Genomic DNA, 27,210 nt, shown 5'->3' on the forward strand with positions numbered 1-27,210 from the left:
AAAAACGAATTTGGGTGCAAGATTGGCGTAAGAAAAGACCAACACGCTCGCATACAAATTTGTTAAAAGAACTAGAAATATCTTGCCCAAAGCATTACAAAAATTTTTTTGCATTCTTTTTCTTTCCAAAATTGCTCGTTCATGCGCGACACCATTCCTGCGCACTGTCTTTTTTCCTACTGAAAAAATACACTGCGTGCATCATGCAGACCTTTACACGGTCACACATGTGTGACACACCAGCACAAAAGTTAAACAAGTTTAAAAACTTTGAACATGGTGACAATCATGTTTTGTCAACACAGCATTGTGTTGTTAGAAAATCCGAGCTGTGCCGAAAAAATAAACAAACTATCGTCTATTGTCACCGCTTCCCTTGCCGCTCTAACAGCTTCTCCCACAAACTAGCGTAAATATGTATGTTTCTGTATGAGCTTGCATACATATCGACGCAGATTTTTGCAAGCCGCGTAAAAATATTTTTTACATTCCTTAACAAATACAGTCAATCCCGATTATGTGCCACAATCAAAGATACAGATTTTTGTGGTTTGTTAAAAATAAAAATATAATATGGCACATAAGCGAGGGCGGATACTTAAGCGAGTGGTACTTAAACAATAATTTCTATGTATTTCAAAAAACAAACCGTGAGATTCAGCAAGATATAGGCAGTCAAGAGGGATGATTTTCATTTAAGTGGAGTACTACTTAACCGGGATCCACTGTACACATAAATCAGAGGAATGTTGAACTTTTTCTTTGACACATTTCTTGACTTAAAAATCGACAAATAAACTATGTTGTCAATTTTATTATAATATATTTGAATACTTATATTTGCGGGGTTGTCACTTTTTCCTTCTCATACAAATATCAGAAATTGTTCAATTTATGATTTTTAGCTTTTGCCATCGTCGCGAAAAGACGCTTGTGGGCAAAGGCTTGTTCGGGGAGATGTGAAGGTAGTCGCTTTTATGAATGAAGCTAGATGCTTGTTGAAAGTGCGCTTGCGTTCATGAATGAAGTTGTTCTTGCTGTAAGATTTACTACATTTGGCGGCCATATTGACTTGGGACGCCGCTGATGCTAATTCAGATATTTGTTGTTTGGTAGAACAATATTTGCAATTTTTGCGGTTGACATTTCTACATGTGAACGCATATAAGTATGATGATTGATTGATTGATTAATAAGAGGAATGCACCGCGACCTTTAGTCTATTGTGCCCTCTCCTAACTTACATAGATTCACCTAGCCCCAGCGCATCGATGAAGTTCAATAGACTTCTGGGCGCTAGTGAGGCTATGCGATCCCTATCCGGAAACATTGATCCGAGGGCCATAGTCCTGCGTCTACAGACCGCTGTGCAGTCAATCAGCAGTTGCTCCGGGGTTTCAGGCTCCAAGTCGCAGAACCGGCAGTTAATACAAGAGGATAGGCCCATGTTGTACAGGTGCCTATTCAACTTGCAGTGGCCGGTATACCATGCGACCAGTAGCCTGAGTTTGTTCCTGGGGAGGTTTATTATAACCTTGAACCTGCTCAGATTGTATCCTCCCATTAGCAGCTTGGCATGTCTCATAACACGCGTTTGCCGCCAATACTCCTCTCTGCCCACACCTTCTTCCCTGCGAAGTTAATAGCTCCTTTATAGTATGTGGACCTACCCCAATAAAGGGTTCTGGTCCCACCATCTTGGTGGAGGCTGCGGAGCGGTCTAGCTCATCTGCCAGTTCATTACCGGCTATACCGCTGTGACCAGGCACCCAGATTAGGTGTACCTGGTTACGTTCTGCACGGCTGTTCAGCCTCTCCCTGCACTCCTGCACAAATAGCGATTTGATTTCGTAAGAAGAGATCGCTTTTAGCGCCGCTTGACTATCTCTGAGAATAGCTATTCTCTCATTGCGGTAGTTGCGATGGAGGTTTATTTCTATACACCGACTTATGGCAAAAACTTCTGCCAGGAAAATGCTTGGGAACTCTCCCATGGGTATGGAGAGCTTAGTGCGTGGGCCCGCGATCCCCGCACCGATTCCCTCCGACATTTTCGAGCCGTCGGTGTACCACCTTAACGTACTATTCCTCAGCATCAGTTCGAGATTGGAATCATTCCACTCGTCTTTGCTGCCGAGGGTGACCTTAAACTTCTTCTTGAAGTTAACTGTTTTGGTAGTGCTGTCCCTCGGGAGGAGGGCTGATGGTACATCGCCACTTATCTTTTCCATCCTCTGGGACGAGATTACCCTACCTTTGCCCCACCCCTCTGCCGTTATTTGCAGAATTGTGTGCTTGGCTACCTGACCGATAACCAAATGAAGCGGAGTAAGCTCCGTCAGAACCTCCAGTGCTGCCGTTGGACAGGTGCGCATTGCGCCCGTCATGCAGACACAGGCTAGCCGCTGCAGCTTCGATAGCTTGGTCTTAACCGAAGTCTGCGACGCTATTGAGGCCCAGGCCACCGCCCCGTATGTGATTATTGGTCGCACTATCATGGTGTACAACCACCTGAGGATCCTTGGCTTACAGCCCCAGGACTTGCCCGCCAGCCGGTTGCACACCATTAAAGCTTTTGTTGCCTTGACCAGGGTCAGGTTTACATGCTGATTCCACCGCAAAGTAGAATCTAGCATCAAGCCTAGGTATTTGACACTGCTGGTCATTCCTATCTCTCTGCCCCCAAGTGTAAGGTTCCTGAGACCGGGTAAGGACCTGCGTCTCGTAAAGGGGACTACGGTCGTCTTGGAGGGATTGATGTTTAATTCAACCTCTTTACACAACTTCGCCAGGTTTAGACCTCTTTGTATTAGGTCACAGAGAGTGTCTTCGTATTTGCCTCTTGCTATAATTACAATGTCGTCCGCATACCCTTGGCAGCGGATCCCATTGTTCGTTAGCAGTACTAACAGGTCGTCTACAATTAGAGGGCAGGGAGAGCAGGGGTGATAACACACCTCCCTGTGGGCAGCCTCTTGTTGTGCCAAGACGAATCCTCTTGTCACCTTCTGTGGTCTCAGCAACTCTGGTACGCAATACAGATTCAATCCATCTGCGCACCGGTGCTGCCACATTCCTTCTCTCCAGTGCCTTGGCTACACTTTTATGAGACGTGTTGTCAAAGGCACCTTCGATGTCCAAGAACGCGCAAAGCATCACCTCTCCATGCTCCAGTGAATTCTCTATTTCAGAGGTTATCTGGTACAGAGCAGTGTTAGTGGATCTACCCGCTCTGTAGGCGTGCTGAGCAGCATGCAGGGGTGCTCTCTTCAGCACTGTCGACCTTATTTCATGGTCCACGATCTTCTCCATGGTTTTTAGTAGGAAAGACGTTAGACTGATTGGCCTGAAGGATTTCGCCAATGAGTAGTCTTTCCTACCCACCTTGGGTATGAAGATCACCTTCGATGTCCTCCATACTTCAGGGATATACGTCAATGCGAGGCTTTCCCTCAGCAGCCGAATCAGGTGAGGCAGCAAATGATGCTCCCCCTGTTGTAACAGCGCTGGAAAAATACCATCCACTCCCGGAGACTTGAATCTCTCAAACGAGGCCATTGCCCACCGGATTGAGACCGCCGTAAAAAGCCGTTTTGCGATACTCCAATCGTCGCGGGATGGCCCGTGTTCGATTACAGGTAGACACTGGTCTTCCCGAACCGTCTCCGGGAAGTGCGCCCGCAGAAGCTCCGTCGCTCTGTCCTCTGCGCTGGTCGTGAATGTCCCATCTCCTCTTTTGATTGCTACTACTGCGTCGTCTGGCGTTGAGGTAACGTTCTCGCAGAATCTCCTGAAGCTAGCATGCTTTGCAGACCTGATCTCCTTATTGTATAAAGTGAGATAGCTCCTATATTCCTCTCAGACCCCCGTACGTTTCGCTTTGCATGTATTTTTTATATGCATTATTTGTGTGGGAATGTCATACGCACATATTTACAAGTGTACGCATAAGTATGTATGATGCTATTTCAAACTATTGTTGTTTTTTAAGCAATGTTTGTAGTTTTTGGAGGTGACCTATTTGCATGTGTACGCATATGTATACAAGTATGTAGGTTTGTGTATGCGTTATTTGTGCCAATGTCATACGCACATATTTATGTATGTACATATGAGCAGCGCGCACATGTTATTATTGATAAGTGAAAATATGATTTGAATTCGCGAAAGCGAACATAAACACATATGGTCATGATATATGTGAATATAAATTTTGAATGATAAAATATACGATTTATTTACATTTATCACTATTATAATATATGTATATAATTTTTTTAATATATTATGAAAGTTTGTTATATATGTACATATTTATGTAATGAAGTGTACACATAAGTATGAATACATCAAATACAAAAAAATTTAAAAAAATAGGCTTTATTTCCACATTAACTAAGAATATTGCTTTAAAAAAGTAATCTAATTCAAATGAATTCAATTGCACATGTATTCATTAATATGCACAAAAAGTACACATGTTTGCATATAAACGTATAAAAATATGTATAAGCAAAAGAGCGAAAATTCGTCTGTAACAGCAATATATAGTTTTGAGCATAATTTTTATTCCACGCTTAGTTCTGTTCAAGCAAAATGTTAAAATTTCTCCTGCCGAGTTGGCAGTGGTGAAACACCTCCATCTCGACCGAGTTAGCCAAAAATATTTTTACGTTCTTCGCGCCGTGAACCTTCTCTAAGATAGACGTTCTCTGTTTTCGCAGGGGTACTTGGCAGAGATGAGGGAGTTTCACCACAAACAAATTATAAGCGTGTTTCACCAGAGTTTAGCATCAGGGGACACGAAAATAGCAGAATTGAGCATTTTCAGTATTAAATGAGAAAAATAATGATAATTCCAATGTTAAGCAATGTACGCTTATAGATTCGCTTATTTACTATGCGCGAACGACTTTGCATATAAAGATGATCGGTATATATTTCAAATCAAAGCACATGAGTATATATCTTAAAATTTACTTATTTTATGAAGAATTCCATAAAATCTTTACAAATATATAATACAGCAAGATTTATATTACTACCTAGATATGCATTTATATAGGTTTGATACGACATATATTTGTACACATAATGTGAGACTATATTTGCCCATAAATAATTATGTGTGCATGTAAACAAATATGACAGATCATACGCATAGTGTTTGTAATTTGTCTACATGCAACATATACATACATATATAGCGAGATCTTCTTGACACGGACAACCAATGACGAAGCTCACGTTTTTTGCTTTCATATTAAAAAGTCATTCTGTCGAAAGACCGACGCGACGTCAAAGCGACACAACACTGTGTTGTTGGCAGAAAATCCGAGCTGTGCCGCTGTAACAGCTTCTCCAACAAACTTGCGTAAATATGAATGTATATATATGAGCGCGCATACGAGGTGTGTTCAAAAAGTATCGCGAATTTTGTGTTTTTTCAAAAATTATTTATTTATTCATGAATATCTATTTTGTCCCCTTCAAAGTAATCCCCATGAGATATTATACACTTGTGCCAACGGTTTTTCCAATCTTCGAAGCACTTCAAAAAATCATTTTTTTTTTATCTTCTTCAGCTCCTTCTTCGATGCCGTCTTTATCTCGTCAAGAGAAGCGTAACGTCGTTCTTTCATGGGCCTCTTCAGTTTAGGGAACAAGAAAAAGTCACAGGGGGCCAGATCTGGGGAATACGGTGGCGCTGCGGCATCATTAGTGTGTTGTTTTTGGCCAAAAAGTCGCGCACAAGCAACGATGTGTGAGCAGGGGCGTTATCGTGGTGCAAGAGCCAATTTTTGTTCTTCCACAAATCCAGGCGTTTCTGGCGGATTGCTTCGCGCAGATTGCGCATAACTTGCAGGCAATATTCCTTATTGACCGTTCTTCGCTGTGCAAGAACTCATGATGCACCACGCCCCTGCAATCGAAGAAAACTGTCAGCAAAACTTTCACATTCGACCGAACTTGGCGCGATTTTTTCGGTCTTGGTTCATGCGGCAGTTTCCATTGAGATGATTGAGTTTTGGTTTCCACTTCATAACCATAAACCCACGATTCGTCACCAGTAATGACCCTCTGGAGCAAATGTGGGTCGTCGCGGACGCGGTTGAAATTCGAATATACGTAACCCGCGAAAATTCAAAATTCGCGATACTTTTTGAACACACCTCGTACATATCGACGCAGATTTTTACAAGCCACGGAAAAATCTTTTTCACTTTTTTCTGTGAAGCAACATCAGAAAGTTGTTCAATTTATAATTTTTAGCTTTTTCCATCGTCGCGAAAAGACGCTTGTAGGCAAACGCATGCTAGGGGAGATGTAAAGGCGGTCGCTTTTATGAATGAAGCGAGGTTGTTTGTTGAAAGTGCGATTGCGTTCATGAATAAAATAGTTGTTGTTGTAAGATTTACTACATTTGGCTGCCATATTGACTTGTGACGCCGCTGACGCTATTTCGGGCATTTGTTGTTTTTGCAGAACAATGTTTGTACCCTGCAAGACGGAGGTAACAGATTGCACAAACACATTTAAACATTATCAGCTGTTCACTAACACTGTTACATATTCTGGAATTTTCAATTGAATGGGAGATTACGTAAGTAAGATAGAGAAAAACTATCGACATTCTCAACATATTGTAATGTTAATTTGCTAGAATAGGGTAGACGAATACCCAATTTTTCAAGAAGAAGAAAACGAAAAGCGCAGTTTATTTTGGATTTTAAAGAGGTAACTTTGTTATTTGATAATTTGATATTTTATAATTAATTTCTTATATGCATATTATTAATTTCTTTTATATATTTTAGAGAAAAGGAAAAAGATTAAAAAAGAGAAAAAGGTAAGCATTGTGAGTTGAATGTTGTGTGTATAATTAAAAATTTTTATATTACAGAAATCGGTTGGACCATTTGGAAAATTCTAATCTATTACGTATAACAAACAAATAAGAGAGTAATTTTTAAATTATTAGAGTTAAATAGTGCATATTTAATTCAAACAGTTGTTATAGATAGTGAATTTTTGTGAAATATGTAATTTGTGCTTTATATCTACATATATGTAAATGTAAAAAATTTAAAATATAAATTGAAACAAATTGTCCGGTTGCAATTATAATTGTGTAGAATTTAGAATATCCAGGATTTCGGGAATAAAATAGGTATGGTCGGATAGAGGAGGTTCTGCAGATCAATAGTGTAATCCTTTAATTGATGTTAAATAAATATAATTGAACAATAAGTTAATATTAAAAAAAATCCACACGAATTGGTGAAGTGTTAGTGGACATAAAAATGCGAAAGGGTCGGCTTTAGTATACCGTCCCAGGATTTCGGGTATGGTCGGATAGAGGAGACTCTCCAGATCACGAACAGTGTGACAGTTTGTAATTCATTTATTATTCTTAAAGAATCATAATTCAACAATAATTTAAATGTATATTAAAAGCTATTTTTGAAATATATTATATAAAATAAATGCGTACAAATGAATTAGTGAAGTGTTAGTGGATATTAAAGTGCAAAAATATAAGTGCAAAATTAATTTTATATATCGAAAATATGTAATTAAAATATTGCAAATTTTCAACTTTAAACGCGAATATCTCGTAAACTATGAGCTTCCTGCGGCTATAACTATATATATCCTTGATCAGGATAATCTCCTCTATCCAACCATATCCTTTTTATCCTTGAAATCCTGGGACGGTATACTAAATTCTTCCCCGCAAATATCTCGAATATTCCCGCGAGTATAAGTATATATACTCTTGAACTGAAGAACCTCCTCTTTAACTAAAAATGTTTACTTGTTCGTTTAAGATATCTGTTCGTATGCAGAATATCTAAATTTGTTTAAAATAAAAACAACATTAGTGTTTTATAATGAATAAAAGTGAACATAGTTCGAATATGCATATACGCATTCCTGCTCCGAAGCATGATTTTAAAAATTAAATTAAAATTAAAATATCATTAATCATCACATTTTTTATGATTTTTCATAGAATGAATTTTGATGACCTCGTGGAAGAAATGGATTCCGAAGTTGAATCCTCACAACCGTTGAGCCCCCATAGAGGTTGTATTGAACATAAATATTTTTCATTTTTTAATAATATTTTTTTACAGATAAAGTGTTTAAAAAATATCATACGTTTATATGCAATCATGTGTATTCATATGAATTCTTTTTGTGCATATTTATAAATACATGTGCAATTGAATACATTTGAATTAAATTACTTTTTCAAAGCAATATTCGTAGTTAATGTGAAAATAAAGAATATTTTTTAATTATTTTTTGTATTTGATATATTCATACTTATATGTATACTTCATTACATATGTATATAACAAACTATCATAATATATTAAAAAAATTAAATATATTATAATAGCGATAAATGTAAATAAATCGTATATATTATCATTTAAAACTTATATTCACATGTATCATGATCGTATGTGTTTATGTTCGCTTTCGCGAATTCAAATCATATTGTCACTATATGCCACATATGTATGTAAATATGTACACTTATGGCTACATACCACATTTTTATGTATACATGTACACTCAGTGCTTCTTGCAAAAGAAGCTCAAGTTTTGTCAATGTCGACCGACCGACCCGACGACAAAGCGTCACAACATTGTGTTGTTGGTGGAAAATCCAGCTGTGCCGAAAAAATAAGCGAAAAATCGTTGATTATCACCGCTTCCCTTGTCGCTCTAACACAGTGTTTCCCAAAGTGGGCGATAACGCCCCCTTGTGGACGCTGCAGGTGTCAAGGGGGCGGTAAGAGATCCAGAAATAAAATGGCGTTGTGTAGAGGCTTGGGTTTTATTTGTAATTTTATTTAGCTAGGAGGCCTCTTAGACAACGACTACATGAGCTCTCGAATCTCAACAACAACTTGTGAACATTAACTAATATGAATTAAAAGATTGCTCAAACTCCTATTTTATTGAATATAGAAAAAATGAAAATCATGTCAATCGGTCGCTCGGTTTAATAACGGGGCATCTCGACAGGATATAATTTATAGAATACTTACTGTGAAACGTATTGCTATTGCCATTGCCAAGTCTGTATGTGGGCATTTGCTATCATAATATAATCATTTGCGCAAAGGTGTAGGGTAGATAGGTTCGAGCTGATGTAGCGAATGCTTTGAGCTCTTGAATAATTTATTTTATCACTTGCGAAATGGCGTCGGGCAGGTAGCTAATGTAACGCACGTTTTGAGCTTTTGAACTCCTTAAATCTTTTATGTGGAAAATAAAAAAAGGATCTTTATCCTTTATTACAAATGTATTTCTGGAAAAAATAAGATAATACGAAAAGGGGAAAGATCCTTTGTTTACAAATGTATTTCTAGGAAAAATAAGAATTCATATTTTTGGAATACTATATAATAATTGTGCTTAAGCATTCCTATATAAACAATGTAATATTTATTTTATATTCATTTGTGGTTCTGCGCGCTGAGCATTACTTACGCCTCCTTTACACTACTCGCGAAGTTAAACGTATTTCTAAAAGCAAACCAATGCCGGAAGTAAAAAAGAAGAGACGGCAATACTGTGCGGAATACATTAAAATCGGGTTCATTGAAAATCCCACAAACCCATCCTCGCCTTTGTGTCTTCTATGTCTAAAAACATTTTCGAATGAAGCAATGAAGCCTTCAAGACTGCAAGATCATTTGAATAAAATGCATCCAGATAAGAGAGACAATAATGTAGCATATTTTCAAGACCTAGAGAAGAAGCATAATACTCAGCCAAGTGTAGCAAAATTATTTTCGGCGGTTGCTAAGCAAGATGGCGACGGACTTCAAGCTTCGTACAATATCTCTTTGTTAATTGCTCAAAAAGGCAAACCACATAACATCGGAGAAGAGTTAATATTGCCAGCATAAAATGAAGTAATAACTACCGTGCTTCATAAACCGGCCGCAGATATTATCCGAAAAATTCCTTTGAGTAATAATTCTGTGCAAAGACGAATTGATGAAATGGCTGAAAACATTGAAGAATCATTGTGCGATCACCTGAGGACAAGCCAATTCTCAATTCAGCTCGATGAGTCCACTTTACCAACTAATGAAGCATTGTTGTTGTCTTACGTGAGGTTTATTAAAAATGAGAAAATATGTGAAGAACTATTATTTGATAGAAATTTAGAGAGAGATACAAAAGTCGAAACCATATTCAATATATTGGAAAAGTTTTGCGATGAGAAAGGGATTCCTTTGGAAAATATTATTTCAATTGCTACGGATGGCGCTCCGGCTATGATAGGGTGCCATAAAGGCTCAATAGCGCACTTGAAAAATAAAATTCCAGATGTTCTTGGTGTACATTGCGTTATTCATAGACAACATTTAGTTGCTAGAAACTTAAGTGAAAAACTATTTCAATCACTGCAATATGTCATCAAAGCAGTCAATAAAATCCGCAACAGCTCTTTGAATGATAGATTATTTCATCGGCTTTGTGTTACTAATGACTAGGATTTCAATCGTTTGTTGTTTCATACTGAAGTTCGTTGGCTATCAAGAGGCAATTGTCTGACTTGATTCTACAACCTGTTTGACTCTGTTATAGAATTCTTGGAAACTAAAGATACAGAATTTCAAGGCAAGCTCATAACATCAAAGAATGAATGAATGAATATAGCTTACATGACAGACCTGTATAAATTGTTCAACGACGTGAATCTCCAACTGCAAGGCGATAAACTAAATTTAATTAAAACAAAAAACGTCGTTGCTGCTTTCGCAGCCAAACTGCTTCTACACAAAAAGAATCTGGGCAGACGTGAGTTTCACAATTTTCCGAATATATCAGTATCATGCAGTAACGACGAATTGTTTACCTAGTGCCAACATTTAGAAAACCTCCACATTGACTTCACCGAACGATACCAGGACATTTTGAACTTGAAAATACAAGACTGGGTGTTGGATCCGTTTTCAAATGTCAACACAGCAATGTCACCTCAGCTGGAAGAAGAACTTATAGAATTGACAACAAACGAGGAAATAAAAATCAAGTTCAAAAATGGTTACCAAGAATTTTGGCTACAAAAACCGATCTCGCAATTGTACCCTGGATTGTGGTCAATCGTTTAACGATTCTTGATAGCATTCCCATCGTCATATTTGTGTGAACGTGGATTTAGTGCTGTGACAACACTGCTTACTAAAAATAGAAATCGTTTGCTTGTTACCGAACGCGGCGACTTGCGAGTGTTCTTGAGTAAATTGGAACCTGATATTAACAAAATTATTCAACAGCATCAGATTCATACTTCACATTAGTTTTTATATATGGATCGATTATTTTAGTTTTATTTTTAATAAAGGATTCTCTGTTTTAATACTATAAAGTTGTGTTTCAATAATCATTCTTATTGGCAGGTGGAGCCCGTAAGAGTTAACTTGAAACCTAAGCGCCGTTGTATGTTACCTATTGCGCTCAGGTTTCAAGTTGCTGGTTATAGTAAAAGTTTCGTTTAGAATCCTCCGTTAATATACATATATAGGTCACAATAATTAATTTGAAGTTATAGTGGTTTTTAAATATGGGGAAAAATGTAGGCGCTAAAGAAATATTTGTTCTCAAAGTGGGCGGTAGACAAAATAAGTTTGGGAACCACTGCTCTAACAGCTCTACCACGAACTTGCGTAAATATGTATGAAGATGTATGAGCGTACATATCGACGCAGATTTTTGCGAGCACGGAAAAATATTTTAGAACTGACAAGTATTATAAATCGACAACAGCTATGTTGCCACTTTTCTCACTTCGTTCTGTGAAGAAACATCAGAAAGTTGTTCAATTCACGATTTTCAGTTTTCGCCATCGTCGCGAAAAGACTCTTGTAGGCAAAGGCATGCTCGGGGAGATGTAATAGTGTTTGATTTTATGAATGAAGCGAGTTTGCCTGTTGAAAGTGCGCTTGCGTTCAGCAAAATAATTGCAACATTTTGCGCGAATTGTGACCGAATGTAAAAGTTTAACCATGAATTTTTTAATAAATATAGCGATAGATAATTTTGAAAGCAGTGATAATAACTTGCTGTTCAAGTACGGAAAAAATAGAAAACAAAGTTTTTTAAGAAAGAGAAAGTGGTACCTCGCTGAAATTTCAAAAAAGAGGAGAGTGACGAAGATGTCAAAGGTTTGGAAAACAATTCCATTATACCATAATGATACATATTTCACGCATTTTCTCATGACTCGTGAAACATTTGCAGTAAGTATTGTTGTTTACTTTTTGGAAGTACCTGATAAATAAATTAATTTGTCTTAGGACTTGAAAAATGCGTTAGAACCTTTTTGGTCAACATCACGCGAGGAATATTCCTTGGAACATTCCTTGCATATGACTCTTTGGAGGCTAAGCAATAGTAGAGTCACATATCGCGAGCTTGCAGATAGATTTATTGTTGGGCAAGGAACTGCCCACAAACTTTTCCTCAAAACAAGCAAGACAATCTGCAAACTTAAAAACGAAATATGTTGGCCGTCAATTTCACAGCAGAAAAAAATAATGGAAAACTTTCAAACAAGCCGGGTAAATTCATTTCCTTTTGTTGTCAGATGCTTAGATGGAACGCATACCAAATTATGTAACACTCTTCAAACGGATGCAATTAGTTATTATGACCGTAAAGGAAATTTTTCAGTTGTTATGCAGGTATGTACTTGGCTAATAGATCTGTTTTAAGATTGGTGTTATATATTCAATTATTTAGGCCATATGCGACAGTAAGTTCTGTTTTTAGATGTGTTCATCGGATACCCAGGTAGCTGTCATGATGCCAATGTGTGGAAAAATAGTCCAATTTACAAAGGGATCACATCTGGAGAAATAAAACTTGCGAAAGATGCAATTATTCTAGCCGATTCATCATATCCTGTTTCAAGATACTTAACTGGTACTTAATAGAGATAACGGACACCTTTCCAGAGAGGAAAAACAATTCAACTATTATATGAGTTCAACCCGAGTATTTATCGAGCAAACATTTGGAATTTTCAGGGTTAAGTTCAAAATATTGAATCATATTGATATGCGAAATATAGAAGACATATCAACTGTGATATTATCTTGCGCAATTTTACATAATTTTATACTGCGAAGCAGTCCGGTTTATTCTGAAGTCAATCATACGAGTATGCCTGAAAATTTAGAAAATTCAGATGATCACGATATGATTGGACTAAGTACCTCAAAATATAAATGACACTAATGAAGGAATTATCAGACGAAATAACTTGAAAATGCTTTTTATTTCATAAAAGTATTATTTCAATAATGTATATACATGTGTGTACATATAAAATAAATGTGTACATATCAAATAAATGATTAATTTATTGAAATCTTGTTATATCAGTTCATTTAATTAAAATCACCTACCCTAGAATACTAAACCATTTTCTATTTCTTTTTATTAATTAATAAATATTTATTTTATTGAACATAGGAACTCATTCTTATACTAATAATAATAATATATTTTTTTTTTTTTTTTTTATTTTATAAAAGCTTACATAATAATACAATTATTATACAAACTTAAGAAAATACGCAGCACTAGCATCATGGGCTATCGGCCGACTGGTTATGTTATATGCGTCGAAGAAGGTCGCTGTCTTTCAAAAAGTTGTAGATTTTCGAAATGTTGTTGCTTGAGGGATCCATCAATAAAATTATTGGATCAGTATTATTGAAGTTTGACAGTCTATGAGTTTGAAGTGCTGGACAATGTTGCAGAAGATGCAATAGATTTAAATCTGAATCACAAAATGGGCATTGGTTGATCTGAGTGCCATTTAGTATGTGAGCGTGTGTGATAATGGAGTGGCCAATGCGAAGTCTGATATATGGAATGATATAATTAGATGAAAGCGATGACGGAAAGGATGGTTTGATACGATTTGAATTTATTCTAGAGTAGTGGTGTCTGTAATTCATCCAATCAAGCGCCAATTTAGTGGATCTTTGTTGAATAATAAGCCGTTTTATATCACTCTTAACAAACAAGGCAGATGTAGTTGTTGGAGTGATGCACACCTCCTTAGCCACCGAGTCCGCAAAAGTATTTCCAATGATTCCAGAGTGACCAGGTATCCACATTATTTTTAGTCTATGTGCTAACGAAAACAACAGCGATCTAATGCCAATAATGACGTCATTGTAGTTACTGCGGTTTTTTAAAGCTTGAAAACACGATAGACTATCTGTACAGATGATGAATTTACCAAGGTTTTGTTGGGCATACTGGACAGCTTTGAGAATACCCGTAGCTTCAGCGGTAAAAATTGAACAAAATGGAAATAATAAACCATACGATATTCTTTGTTGGTTATCATCAACTACAGCAAAAGATGTATGCGACGATTTGGAGCCATCAGTATATATAAACTGCCAACCAAAAGATTTGAAGTGCGCAGATAATTCCAAAAATCGAGATTTATACACAGTGCTTGGAGTGATGGATTTGCGAAGAAAAGTAAGATCACTAATGAAAGAAGATTCATTTACTTTCCACGGTGGAATATATTTACTGCAAGGCAGCAATATTTTAAGCGGCAACTCATTGGTTTTAGCAAACAAAGCACTTTTAAAAATAGAAGACGGTATTTTAGGAGACCTCTTTCTGCAAAGTGATGATTGAAAGTCCTTTTTTATAGTAAAATTCTTGCTGAGTATGAGTTTTGAATAAAGCTTATTTAAGCTATCTTCCACTGCATCTTTTAGAGAAGGTAGGCCAGCTTCCGTCAGTATGTTTTTAATTGGCGATGTTGGAAACACTCGAAGAGAACAACGAATTGAAGAATGATAGGGCGCAGCAAGCATCTTTAGATGATTCTTAGAATGATGTCCAAAAATTTCCAAGCCATAATTAATTACAGATGAGATGAGGGCTTTAGTGACGTTGACCAGTAAAGCCGAGCCGATGAGTGAGCGCTTACATGAGAGGTATTTAATAATATTTAAATTAACAAAAAGTCTTTTTCTTATATACTGACAATGTTTCTTAAATGTATACTTAGAGTCTAATACAATACCAAGGAACTTAATACTATCTGTACACAAAATGTTTGTATTATCAAATGTGAGCGTTGGGATAGTACATTGATGTTTTTTACAAATATGAAAAAGTTTCGATTTAGGAAAAGATATTGATGTGCCTGAAGTAGAGGACCAACGAGAAAGACGCAATAAAATTTCAGAGAAAGTAATTGTTACTGAAGTCAAATTTGAAGTTTTTGAGAATAAAATTAAATCATCAGCATAAATCTGATGCCGGATAGTAACAAAATCTGATAGAATGGTACTGATTTCATCAAATGCAATAGTAAATAGGATCACCGAGAGCGGTGACCCTTGTGGGGTACCATTATCTAATGGTAGAACAGAGGATGAAACATTGGATATGATAACACTTAATTTACGGTTGGATATGAAAGATTTGACAAAGTTAAAAATACGAGAACCCACTCTCCACCTACTAAGCTGTCTTAACACTACATGAATCCCAATCCTGTCAAATGCTTTTAGGAAATCTAAAGAAAGAATAGAAACATGATTTTTGTGGGACAGAGTATCAGAGATAAAGTGATCAAGGTGCAGGAGAGCATCCAACGTACCCTGCCCCCTCTTGAACGCAACTTGGTTGTGCGAAATGAGATTATTAGATTGAGCATACCAGGCGAGTCTAGTAGCAATAATCTTTTCAATCAATTTACCAAGGCAAGGAAGAAGGGAAATGGGGCGATAACTGCTGACCACACCAGGAGGTTTACCAGGTTTTAAAATAGGAATAATCGCGCTAGTCTTCCAGAGGACAGGGTAGTTGCCACTGAGAAAAATACTATTGTAAAGTTTGACTAGACGGGATATAAGGAATGGAGGAAGGTGCTTGATGATAAGGTAAGAGATTTTATCAATGCCAGGAGTTTTGCCCTTGACTGACGAGAGGGCTAAATTAAAATCAAGTTCAGATATATCGGCATCTAAATATTCAGCTGATTGAGATAAGGTGGAAGGAGGAAGGTAAGGAGAGCAAAGAGAAGAAAGTTTACTAGAGGAAAAATCAGAAGAGAAATTGGAGTCCAAAGAAATATTGGAAAAGTGGGTGGCAAACTCTAAGGCTATATCTTTGGTATATAGTAGAGTGCCCCGAGGAGTATTTAAATAAGTGATAGGAGAAGAAGGTGATAAACCAGCCAGTCTTTTCATATCAGTCCAGATTTTTCTAGAATCCGAAGAAGAAGTGATATTATTCGTAAATTCTTGGAAACAATGAACCTTAGCAGCCTTAGCTTTATGGCGAAAAAGTGCATTGGATTTTTTGTAAGCTATTAAGTTTGCACTAGAACGTAAACGTTTAAATTGATGCCATGCGATCTGTTTCAGATTTCTTAGTGCAGAAAGCTCATTATTCCACCAAAGAGGAGCAAGCTTGACTGGTTTAGAAGAAGAAAGGGGAAAAGAATAGTTAGAAGCAGAACGTATAATTTTTGGATTCTAGAAGCCTCTTGATTTATATTGGAAGAAAAGGGGAAATAACGTGAATGCGAAAAACAGGCTTCTTCAAACCTATCCCAATCAGCCGAATCAGTTTTAAACCGAATCCTGGGCTTAAAAAATGAATGAGGGCGAGAAGTAGATATTTTGGAAAGGATGGGAAAATGATCACTGCCATGGAGATCATCAATACAACACCAGGATATTTTTGAGGAGAGGGAGGCAGAACATATGGAAAGATCAATATTAGTGAAGGTAGAGTGAGTGGAAAAATGGGTGGGGGAACCATCATTTAAAACAATGCAGTTGGATCTTAGTAAGGCATCCTCAATGCTACGTCCCTTGGAGTTAGCCGAAGCAGAGCCCCAAAGGGGACTCCAAGCATTGAAGTCACCACACAAGATAAAAGGATTTGAACCGGAAGGAATAAGATTTAAAAATTCAGTAGTAGAAAATGATTGATCAGGAGGGGAATAAGCACAGATGATTGAAATTTTATAGGGGCGAGGATCTCAATAGCTACAGAAGAAAAAATTGAAAGGGGTATGGGAAGTAATACGTGAGGTAGATTTCTTTTAACTAGGATGGCAACTCCCTGCTTGTTGGTGGTGTTATGGGGGAGATTAATAAAATATCCCACATAAGCCCTAGGGGTAAAAGCTGAGGCATTATAAGATAGGTGAGTTTCATTCAACAGGATAATAGATGGATTGTACGATCCCATAAGTAACTCTAAGTTAATATAATTATTAACATAACCGTTAATGTTCCATTGAAGAAGTGTAATCATATCATATGTAAACTTATAAAAGAAAAAAGTTAAGCTACGAATATTTTATTTAAACTAAATGTCTTCATTGTAAGAAGGAAAATTGGGTAATGCAAGAGGATCTTGCGAGCAGGAGAGGGTGGGGGAGGGTGTGATAGGACAGGAGGAAAGGATATTGAGAGGAGAGTCAGAGATGGATAAAGGGGAAAAGAGAGGGGAAGGAGAAGTGACAGAAGAGGAGGTAGGATGGGTTGGAAGGGATTGTTTAGATGAATTGATGTCTGTAGTTGTTGTTAGATTAGTTTTGGTAGGATTGTTGGATTTGTTATTAGGTGTTGTTTCATTATTGATTTGAGTAGTATTGTTAGAAATTTTAGCTATAGAGGCAAAAGAGTTTGCATTAGAAGTTGTATGAGAAAATTGAATTTTATACTTGGTAACAGCTTCACGCATACTACATTTATAAATAGTTTTAATTTTTAATATTTCTTTGGATTGTTGATATTTAGGGCAAGTATTAGATGATGCCGGGTGGTCGCCCGAGCAATTTGCACACATTATTCTCTTACATTCAGTAGGTGGGGTATGATCGGAAGGGAGGTTGCATGAGACACAAGAAGGTGAATTACGGCAGTATTTTGCTGTGTGGCCAATTAATTGACATTGCTTACAACGCATAGGATTAGGGTAATACGGACGGACAGTGAGGTTCCTCCAGGCAACATCAATTCTTTCAGGAAGTTTGTATTTATCAAAAGTTAATAAAACTACACCCGTAGGATTACGGGAGCCGTCAGCAATTCGTGAAAACTTATGTACAGCAGAAACACCCTGCTCCTTAAGACCATCAACAATATCTTCTTCTGATAAGTTATTCAGGAATGGGGCGTATATGGTGCCTTTAACCGTATTCAAAGTATTATGAAGCTTGACATTGATATGACCTCCGCCAGGTAAAATTTTTGCAGAAAGAAATTTGCTAGCTGTTTTGTTGTTATTTACAAAGAGCAGTAGGCTACCATCACGTAGCTCAGTAACTTTACTTACTTCCTTACTGATTGCTTGAATACCTTTATACGTAGCGAAGCATGATGACGAATTAAGTGGCTTGTTGTCGTCCAGCGATGACATGACCAAAAATTTTGGATCATCCGTGTTTGAGACTGGTAATTCTGGAAATTGGTCTAACGGGATCGGATTTGGTTTTTTTCTTTTCTTTTTCATTATTGGAGATAATAGGAAAACCTATTATCCCCTAATTTGGTGGCCCCAGGGGCCATAGTAAACGCGAATTTTAGTTTAACAAATTAAGAAATAAAGTGATTGAAAAGATATAAAACGATAAAAAATTAATTCACAAACAAAGCACGAGCGTAATATAAACGCAGAACAAACCGTTATACCGTTTTAACAAACTCAATAAGCACAGAGCGAAAAGCAACCGGTTACGATGACAGTTCGACGGTGAATGATAATAATATATATTATCTATATATATATAAAAAGAAGTTACATTTCCTTGGTAATCTTATAACTCAAGAACCGCCAAATCGATGGACACAAAAATTTTAGAGTTCGTTCCTACTTATAAGGAGGTGGTTTGTGTAAAGTTTGTTTGGAATCGGTGCAGCCGTTCCTGAGTTTGACATTTTTTGTGAGTAAATACACTGTACCAAAATCAAGTATTTGCAATACGATTTATCAATTTTACATCGTGCTCTCATTGCGAACAGAATATTAATTTTCTGTCATTGGAATTCAGTTGATAGTTTTCTTATGTGCTTTGAGTTCTTTTATATCTTGCTCTCATTTTGAACAAACATACTTTTGGTGAGTGTTAACCATGTGTTTCTTTTTTAATTGTATTTTAATTGCTTCATTTTTATATATATAGTTCAATTGCCAAGCGTTACTTAATTTCACAATTTTAATTTGATCTAATTTTCCGGTGAGTGTTTTCTTTATTTGCACAATTGAGGTTATGTCCAGTGTGAGTGTATGTGAATTCATATTTCCACGCACACACATTGAAGTTTGAATTAAATGTATAATTTTTTCTAGAAATAATTTTCAATGTATTGCTTTTACATTCAATTAGTCATACACTGTACTGAAAGAATGTCACGTTCAAGACGTTGGCAGACGTTCACGTCAATCAAATGCTACAGCGTTAAATCGAAGATCACAAAGTGAAGAAGATCGTGTTCGACGAAATGAAATGGAAACACAACGACACAGACGGAGAACTCACTTGGATAATAGTGAAGCACCAAGAAACCGTCGTGGGCGTACGTCCGTTTATGATATACGTCAAATGGAACAAGCGGCTTTCAATTACGATGCCACCATTGATTACAGCATGTATGCCTACATTGGCCAGATGAATATAGAATGTATACATTGCAAAGCATTTAAATTTAAAAACGAAACGCCTGGCATGTGTTGTGCTGGTGGGAAAGTCAAATTACCGGTGCTAGAACTTCCGCCAGAACCTTTGCATTCATTGGTTTTTGGTAATTCGCCAACGTCAAAGCATTTCCTCTTAAATATTCAAAAATACAATTCATGCTTTCAAATGACATCTTTTGGAGCTACAAATATTATAAAAGATGGATTTATGCCGACGTTTAAGGTGATTTCTTCGTGTGAATTAGCAATATCATTTTTAATTTATGTGCCGTCCCTGTGTTCGATGTTTTTAGAAATTAAGATCCGTTATCATCTATATATATTTTTCGACCGTTACAGATTCAAGGTCAAATATACCATAGAGCTGGGTCTTTGCTACCATTCCCAGATGGTGATCATAAATTTTTGCAAATATATTTCATTGATGGTGAGAATCGAGAATTAAATAAGCGCTGTGCAATTTCGACGAATACGAGAAGATCAATCGTGAATGAATTGCAAACATTTTTTCATCAACACAATGAATTGGTGAAATTGTTTAAAGTGGCACTCGAACGGATGCCCTCCGATGGCCACAAAATCATAATAAAAGCCGATAAAACACCAATTGGGAAGCGCACCAGACGATTCAATGCACCAACGATTGATGAAGTAGCCATTGTTGTGGTTGGCGAACAGTTTCAGTCACGAGACATTGTTTTGTATCGTAGAAATGAGAATTTACAACGTATTTCAGAACTCCATCGCTGTTATGATGCATTGCAATACCCCATTTTGTTTTGAAGAGGGGACGATGGCTATCACATCAACATACCAATGATAAATCCAACAACTGGTACATTATACATTTTATTTTGTTTAACACGTTCGCGTTCATTTGAATTTAGCGGGTGGCTGCCAAATAATCACTTAATTTTTCCATACAAAATTGAAGAGCGGGAATTCTCGCTTTTTTTCTGCAGGTTAATTTTTTTAAATAGTCTGAACAAATTAGGGAATTCCCGCCATTACCACATGTATTTCCTATGCACTTTTGTCGGGATTTCCCGCATTTCGTTTTATTGAAACTTCCCTCAACAAACCATAAATGACTGGCACGTTAACTTTGAACGGGGATTCCCAAATTAAATTTGTTTGAATTGCGGTTGGCCTGTCAGGGATGGTAGTTCACGACTTTACCAACACTAAAAATGTGCAGCGGTAGAAAAGCCCTATTCAAATAGCGCGGGAATTCCCGCAATTGTTTTATTGAAGGAAACATGAGTGACGGGAATTCCGCAATTTACGCGAATGTGGTAAATATGATTTATAAATCATTTTCATTCGCTAATTAATTTTTGCAATACAGGTCAATAATCAACAAAAAGTCAGTGCGATGAATTTTTAATCGTACCGATTTTCCAAAGCAATTGATTGCTGAAACAATTACAGGAGGTGATGGATATCCACAGTATCGTCGACGATCAACTGAAGACAACGGTAAATCAACTGTAATTAAAATTAAAACTCAAGATGTTGAAATCGATAACCGGTGGATAGTTCCGTACTCACCGATGCTGTCAAAAATGTTCAACGCTCACATCAATGTAGAATATTGCAGTTCTGTAAAATCAATCAAATATATTTGCAAGTATGTGAATAAGGGCAGCGATATGGCTGTTTTTGGAGTGGCTCCTGAGAATAATCATGACGAAATTTTGCAGTACCAAATGGGGCGCTATATTAGTACGAATGAAGCTGTATGGCGTATTTTATCGTTTTCAATTCATGACAGACATCCGGTTGTTGTACATTTGGCAGTTCATTTGAAAACTGCCAACGTGTTTACTACACTGCGGCAAATGCCGAGCAAAGAGTAGTAGAGCCACCAGTAACTACACTGACAGCTTATTTCCAGTTATGTGAAACTGATGAATTTTCCAGGACTTTGCATCAACAAAAAAATTTCAACGTCGCAAACAAGGCACACCTGTTGATGGTTATCCAGGTATTTTTCGAACAGATGCTTTGGGACGCATTTATACAGTTAGTCCAGCTAATGTTGAATGTTTTTACTTGCGACTTTTGTTGGTGAATGTACATGGACCTCAATCATTCCAACATTTACGAACTGTTAATGGTCAATTGTGCGCAACATACCGTGAAGCAAGTCAACACTTGCATTTGCTGTAAGATGATACGCAGTGGGATGCTACGCTTCGTGATGCATCAATTGTTTCTCCACCAATTCAAATTCGTATGTTATTTGCGATCATAATATCAACATGTTTTCCATCAAATCCACTGGAATTTTGGAATAAATACAAAGAGTTCATGGCTGAAGACATTTTGATTCGACTTCGACATCGTGTATAATGAAGCCTTGATAATGATCGAAGATTTGTGCCTTACGATTGCAAATAAGGCATTAGGGCAATTAGGGCAATCCACCAAATCGTTTGATGCATGATTTATTTGAACGAGAATTGCAACGCGAACTGCAATTCGATCGTAATGAATTGCGTGCGTTCGTACAAACGTATACTCCACAATTAAATGATCAACAAAAGTATGTATATGACACAGTGATGCAAGCTGACAATGACAACACTGGTGGATTGTATTTTTTGGATGCACCTGGCGGCTCTGGAAAAGCATTTTTGATTTCATTAATACTGGCAACGATTCGGTCGGAACAAAAAATCGCATTGGCACTTGCTTCTTCCGGAATTGCAGCTACATTACTTGATGGCGGCCGCACAGCACATTCCGCCTTGAAATTGCCATTGAACATGCAAGCAATTGAAACACCAGCATGCAATATTTCAAAGAGTTCTGGAATGGCTAAAGTCTTGCAACAAACATCCATTATTTTATGGGACGAATGTCCAATGGCCCATAAAAAATCTTTGGAAGCCTTAAATTGAACATTACAAGATTTGAGACGGAGTTTACAGCTGTTTGGCGGTGCATTAATATTGTTATCTGGTGATTTTCGTCAAACGTTGCCTGTTATTCCGAGATCAATACCAGCTGATGAAATTAATGCATGTTTGAAAAGTTCATTTTTGTGGGCACACGTACAAATGCTTTCGTTGACGACCAATATGCGTGTGCGTCTTCAAAATGATTCTTCAGCACGTGAGTTTTCAAAGCAATTGCTGAAGATTGGCGATGGAAAAAGGGCAAGTGATCAAAATGGGTTTATCACGTTACCGAATAATTTTTCAATAATTGTATCATCAAAAGAAGAACTCATTGATCGCGTTTTTCCAAATATTGCTCAAAATTATAAGAACCATGATTGGTTACGAGAACGTGCAATTTTAGCACCAAAAAATGTCAATGTCAATGAATTCAATTTCCACATCCAGGAAAAATTGCCAGGTAATTCGGAAACGTATAAATCCATTGATACTGCTATGAATGATGAAGACGCAGTCAATTATCCGGTTGAATTTTTAAATTCTTTGGAACCACCAGGCATGCCACCGCATAATTTGAATTTGAAAGTTGGTTCATCGATTATACTTCTTTACTTCTTCGAAATCTTAATGCACCGAAACTTTGTAATGAGACGAGACTTTCAGTGAAGAAATTTATGCCACATTTAATTCAAGCAACAATTCTCACTGGCAAAGCAAAAGGTGAAATTGTTCTAATACCGCGCATCCCATTAATACCAACGGACATGCCATTCGAATTTAAACGTCTTCAATTTCCTGTTCGGCTATCTTTTGCTATGACCGTCAACAAAGCCCAAGGGCAAAACGCTTCAGGTGTGTGGAGTTAATTTAGAGGAAGCTTGCTTTTCTCACGGTCAACTGTACGTTGCATGTTCGAGAGTTGGAGCCACGAAAAATTTGTTTATTTATGCACCACAAAATAAAACAAAAAAATTGTGTATACAATTGTATTAAATTGAACATTGCTTTTCTTTTCATTATTGAAATCAAATCTTTTAAGCAATCAATTTTTGCGTAGAGAAACGCGCCGGGTAACGCTAGTATTAATATAAATATAAAGTTTACTATAAACGGAACACTTTTTATTTTGGCACAAGCCCTCCAAAACTTACCGCAAATCCAAAATTGCTTTAATCCTTTCCTTGTCAACCAGCAATTTTTTCTTTTTCGATCTTCATAGTTTCTTCGTGCCGAATCTGCTCTTTCCGCGCTTCTTCTTTAAAAAAATCCAATGTTTCATAAGTAATAGTTTTTGGTCGTTTTTTTCGGCAGACACCTTCTTCCTCGCTTTCTTCCACGCATCTTTCCTCCTCAGTCCAAAAACTTTGTCAAAATCTTTGAAATATTCCCACGTCGTGACACCTCGACCTGTCGCGTCGTTACGTTTTTTAATTCTCTTATACGTCGCAAACAAATTTAAAAATTTCCTTTGCATAAACCCTTTTGTTTGCGACACTTCCAGATTTATAAAACGCATATTTTTCGAGGACCTTACCCCATAGGACGGACTTTTCCTTTCCCGCCAGCAAACTCGGGCTCTAAGTCAAGTCGGGACCTTACAAGCAATTGTGTAACCGGTGATTTTAGTTTTTCACTGAAAATATAAATCACGATAATGTATTTTCCCATATTCAAGTGAATATAATAAATAATATATATTATTAAATTTAATAAATACCACTTTTACTTACCTCTCTTTATCCATTATTGGCGCGCATCAAGTGTCAAATATTTACTCGCTCGAACGTCTGACATTTGCACGAGTTGCCACATTTTTACAACGAATATGATGTTTGCGCAATATTGCGCAGTATTCCCAACTCGAATATCCAATATTTGTAATTGTTTCGGGTGACATATCTGCATGTGAACGCATATAAGTATGTATGTTGTGTATGCATTATTTGTGTGGGAATGTCATACGCACATATTTACACCTGTACGCATATAAGTATGTATGATGCTATTTCAAACTATTGTTGTTTTTGTAAAGCAATGTTTGTAGTTTTTGTGGGTGACATAAAGTGTATGATATAAATACAAGATGTGGGTTTTGGGACGTTTTTTGTGTACCAATGCATACGCACATATTTTTTTGTAATATGAGGGAAGATATTGATTGATATATTTAATTTCCGGAAAGCAACATAAAATATAGGGTCATGACAGGGAAATATAAGTTTTAATGATAAAATATGATTTCATTTATACATTGTAACATATTTTTTTTATTTTTTAAATAATTTTTGATATTTTATTTTCACAAACAGAATATTTTAAAAAGAAATTTAATTTCAAATGATTCAATTGAAATGTATTTAAAAATATGCACGAAAAGAATTCATATAATAAATTTTGGTAAAACATAAAAATAAAGAAAAAGGAACATATTGGTAGAGCAATATATACATAGTTTTGAGCATAATTTTTATTCCACGTAGTCTTTAAGAAAAATTTTAAAAACCCAGAGGGGCATTTAAAAATTATCTGCCCGAGTTACCCAAAATTAGCCTTCCTTTTAAAAAATCATAAAGAAAGGGTTTCACGGGCGAAAACGTAAAAATTTTTTAATCTCGAGATGGAGTGTTTCCCACTCCAACTCAGCAGGAAAATTTAACATTTTTTGAAAGGGAAATAAAAATTATGCTCAAAACATATAGCGGAAAGACGTGTTCCTCTTTCTAACATTTTTTTATACGATATAAACATGTGTATTCGTATAATTTTTTTTATTTTAATAATAATGCAAGGGGAAACATTTGAATTTTAGATTATTTTTTTAAAAGAAATTCGTTAATGTGGAAAAAGCCATTTTTAATTTTTTTAATTTATATATTAAAATTTTTAATTCCATTACAACATTGTTTTAATAAAAAAACATCATAATATTTTAAAAAATTTATATATTATAATATATAAAAGTAAATAAAACTATATTTTATATTCAAAATTTTTAATTTTTAATCGCCAATTTTTTTTTGCTCGCAATTTAAATATATTATCACTTATAATAAAAAGTCCCTTTTCATATGAAAAATAAAATTTTAGAATTAAAAAATAAGATAAAAAAACTTTTATACATATGGTAAAAAAAATATTACCCCAAAAACTAAAAATTGGTTCAAAAACAATCTTTTAAATGGCTCAGACAACTTTTGGTTCACATGTAAATAGTGCATGAATTTAAACCAAATAATGTATAAATAAAACTTTATGGCACATTGATAGATCCCCAAAAATTTAAAATTTTCTAAAAACAAAAAATTCTGAAAAAATACGGCGTCCCGTCAAATGGCCGAAATGTAAAAAATCAAGCAAGAGCAACTTCATTCATGAACGCAAGGGACTTTCACAAAAACTTTCACATAAAAGCACCCCCTTCACATCTCCCCGAAAAGCCTTTTCCCCCAATTTTTCCGGGGATGGAAAAACAAAAAAAATAAAATTAAAATTTTGAAGGAGGGAAAAAAGGGCAACCCCAAATATAATATTCAAATATATTATAATAAAATTTAAACATAGTTTATTTGTCGATTTTTTTAAATCAAAAACAAAAAAAAATTAACATTCCTCTGATTTATGTGTACAGGGGTCCCCCTTAAGAGATCCCTTAAATGAAAATCATCCCCCTTAATCCTTATCTTGCGAATCTCATTTTTTTTTAAAAACATAGAAATTTTGTTTAAGTACCACCGCTTTATCCCCCAGCTTATGTGATAATAATTTTTTTTTAAACCCCAAAAAACTGTATGAACGAGAATTTTTGGGAAAAAAAGGTTTTTGTAAGCTTTAAGATATTTTGTTCTTTTAAAAAATTTGTATGGGGGTGTTGGTCTTTTTTAGAACTTTCCCCCCCTTTTTTTCCCCTTTTTTTTTTTTCCCCCCTTATTTTAAAACCAACGAAGATCCAATGGCGGCCATGTTTTGTTAAAGCTGCAAAAGAAGTTCACCCCCAGACCTTAAACAAAATAAAATTTTTCGCCATTTGGAGCAGTGGACCGGTAAAAAGGCCCGTTGAAAAAACAAAAAACGGAGTTCGCCTTTTGTCCGTGTAACGGGGATTTGCAAACATTAATGTTTAATTTTCAACATAACATAGTTCACTGAAATTTGTCCAACTTTACTGTGTCCTTTATTTTTGGTGGTTATTCAGCGACACGATCGCAAAATTCGCTTTGTTTGACGAATTTAAACAGAGCACAAAAGGTTTCACAGACACTTTCGCCCGGGATATTTGGTAGGCCGTGGACAAGCTGATTAGAAAATTTTAAAAAATTGTCCTTGGTTTATATTTGTTTACATCAAATAATTATATTGAACACGAGTTTCTTTTAACAAATTAAACTTTTTAAAAACCAAAGCAAATATATTAATTATTTTTGTTAATTAAATTATATTTTTTTAATTTTTTTTTTAAAAAAAAAATCTCGCGTCCACTTCTTTTTTTTTATTGACCGCTTTTTTAAAACAATAAAATCTAAATTAAATAATATTTTTAACTTTTGAAAATATTTTCCCGCAC

General features: G+C 36.0%; 1 protein-coding gene and 1 long non-coding RNA gene across 5 annotated transcripts; both read left to right on the top strand.

Moving 5' to 3' along the window:
- The first annotated feature begins 6,469 nt into the window (after positions 1 to 6,469).
- Positions 6,470 to 13,173, top strand: LOC126765774 (uncharacterized). 4 transcript variants are annotated; one of them, XR_007668562.1, is made up of 5 exons: positions 6,470 to 6,604; positions 6,665 to 6,738; positions 6,819 to 6,850; positions 6,905 to 12,722; positions 12,781 to 13,173. It is a non-coding gene; the product is annotated as an uncharacterized LOC126765774 (long non-coding RNA). The 4 variants fall into 4 exon arrangements; XR_007668561.1 differs by having other exon boundaries at positions 6,478 to 6,604; positions 6,905 to 8,091; positions 8,142 to 13,173; XR_007668559.1 differs by having other exon boundaries at positions 6,482 to 6,604; positions 6,905 to 13,173.
- Positions 13,174 to 19,445: 6,272 nt separating this feature from the next.
- On the top strand, positions 19,446 to 20,657 carry LOC126765727 (uncharacterized). Its single transcript, XM_050483464.1, has 2 exons — positions 19,446 to 19,966; positions 20,083 to 20,657. The coding sequence occupies exons 1-2, from the start codon at positions 19,553 to 19,555 to the stop codon at positions 20,524 to 20,526; spliced, it is 858 nt and encodes a 285-aa protein (XP_050339421.1). The 5' UTR covers positions 19,446 to 19,552; the 3' UTR covers positions 20,527 to 20,657.
- The last annotated feature ends 6,553 nt before the right edge of the window (positions 20,658 to 27,210 follow it).

Source organism: Bactrocera neohumeralis, unplaced genomic scaffold, assembly GCF_024586455.1.
Source record: "Bactrocera neohumeralis isolate Rockhampton unplaced genomic scaffold, APGP_CSIRO_Bneo_wtdbg2-racon-allhic-juicebox.fasta_v2 cluster11, whole genome shotgun sequence".
Classification (NCBI taxonomy): domain Eukaryota; kingdom Metazoa; phylum Arthropoda; class Insecta; order Diptera; family Tephritidae; genus Bactrocera; species Bactrocera neohumeralis.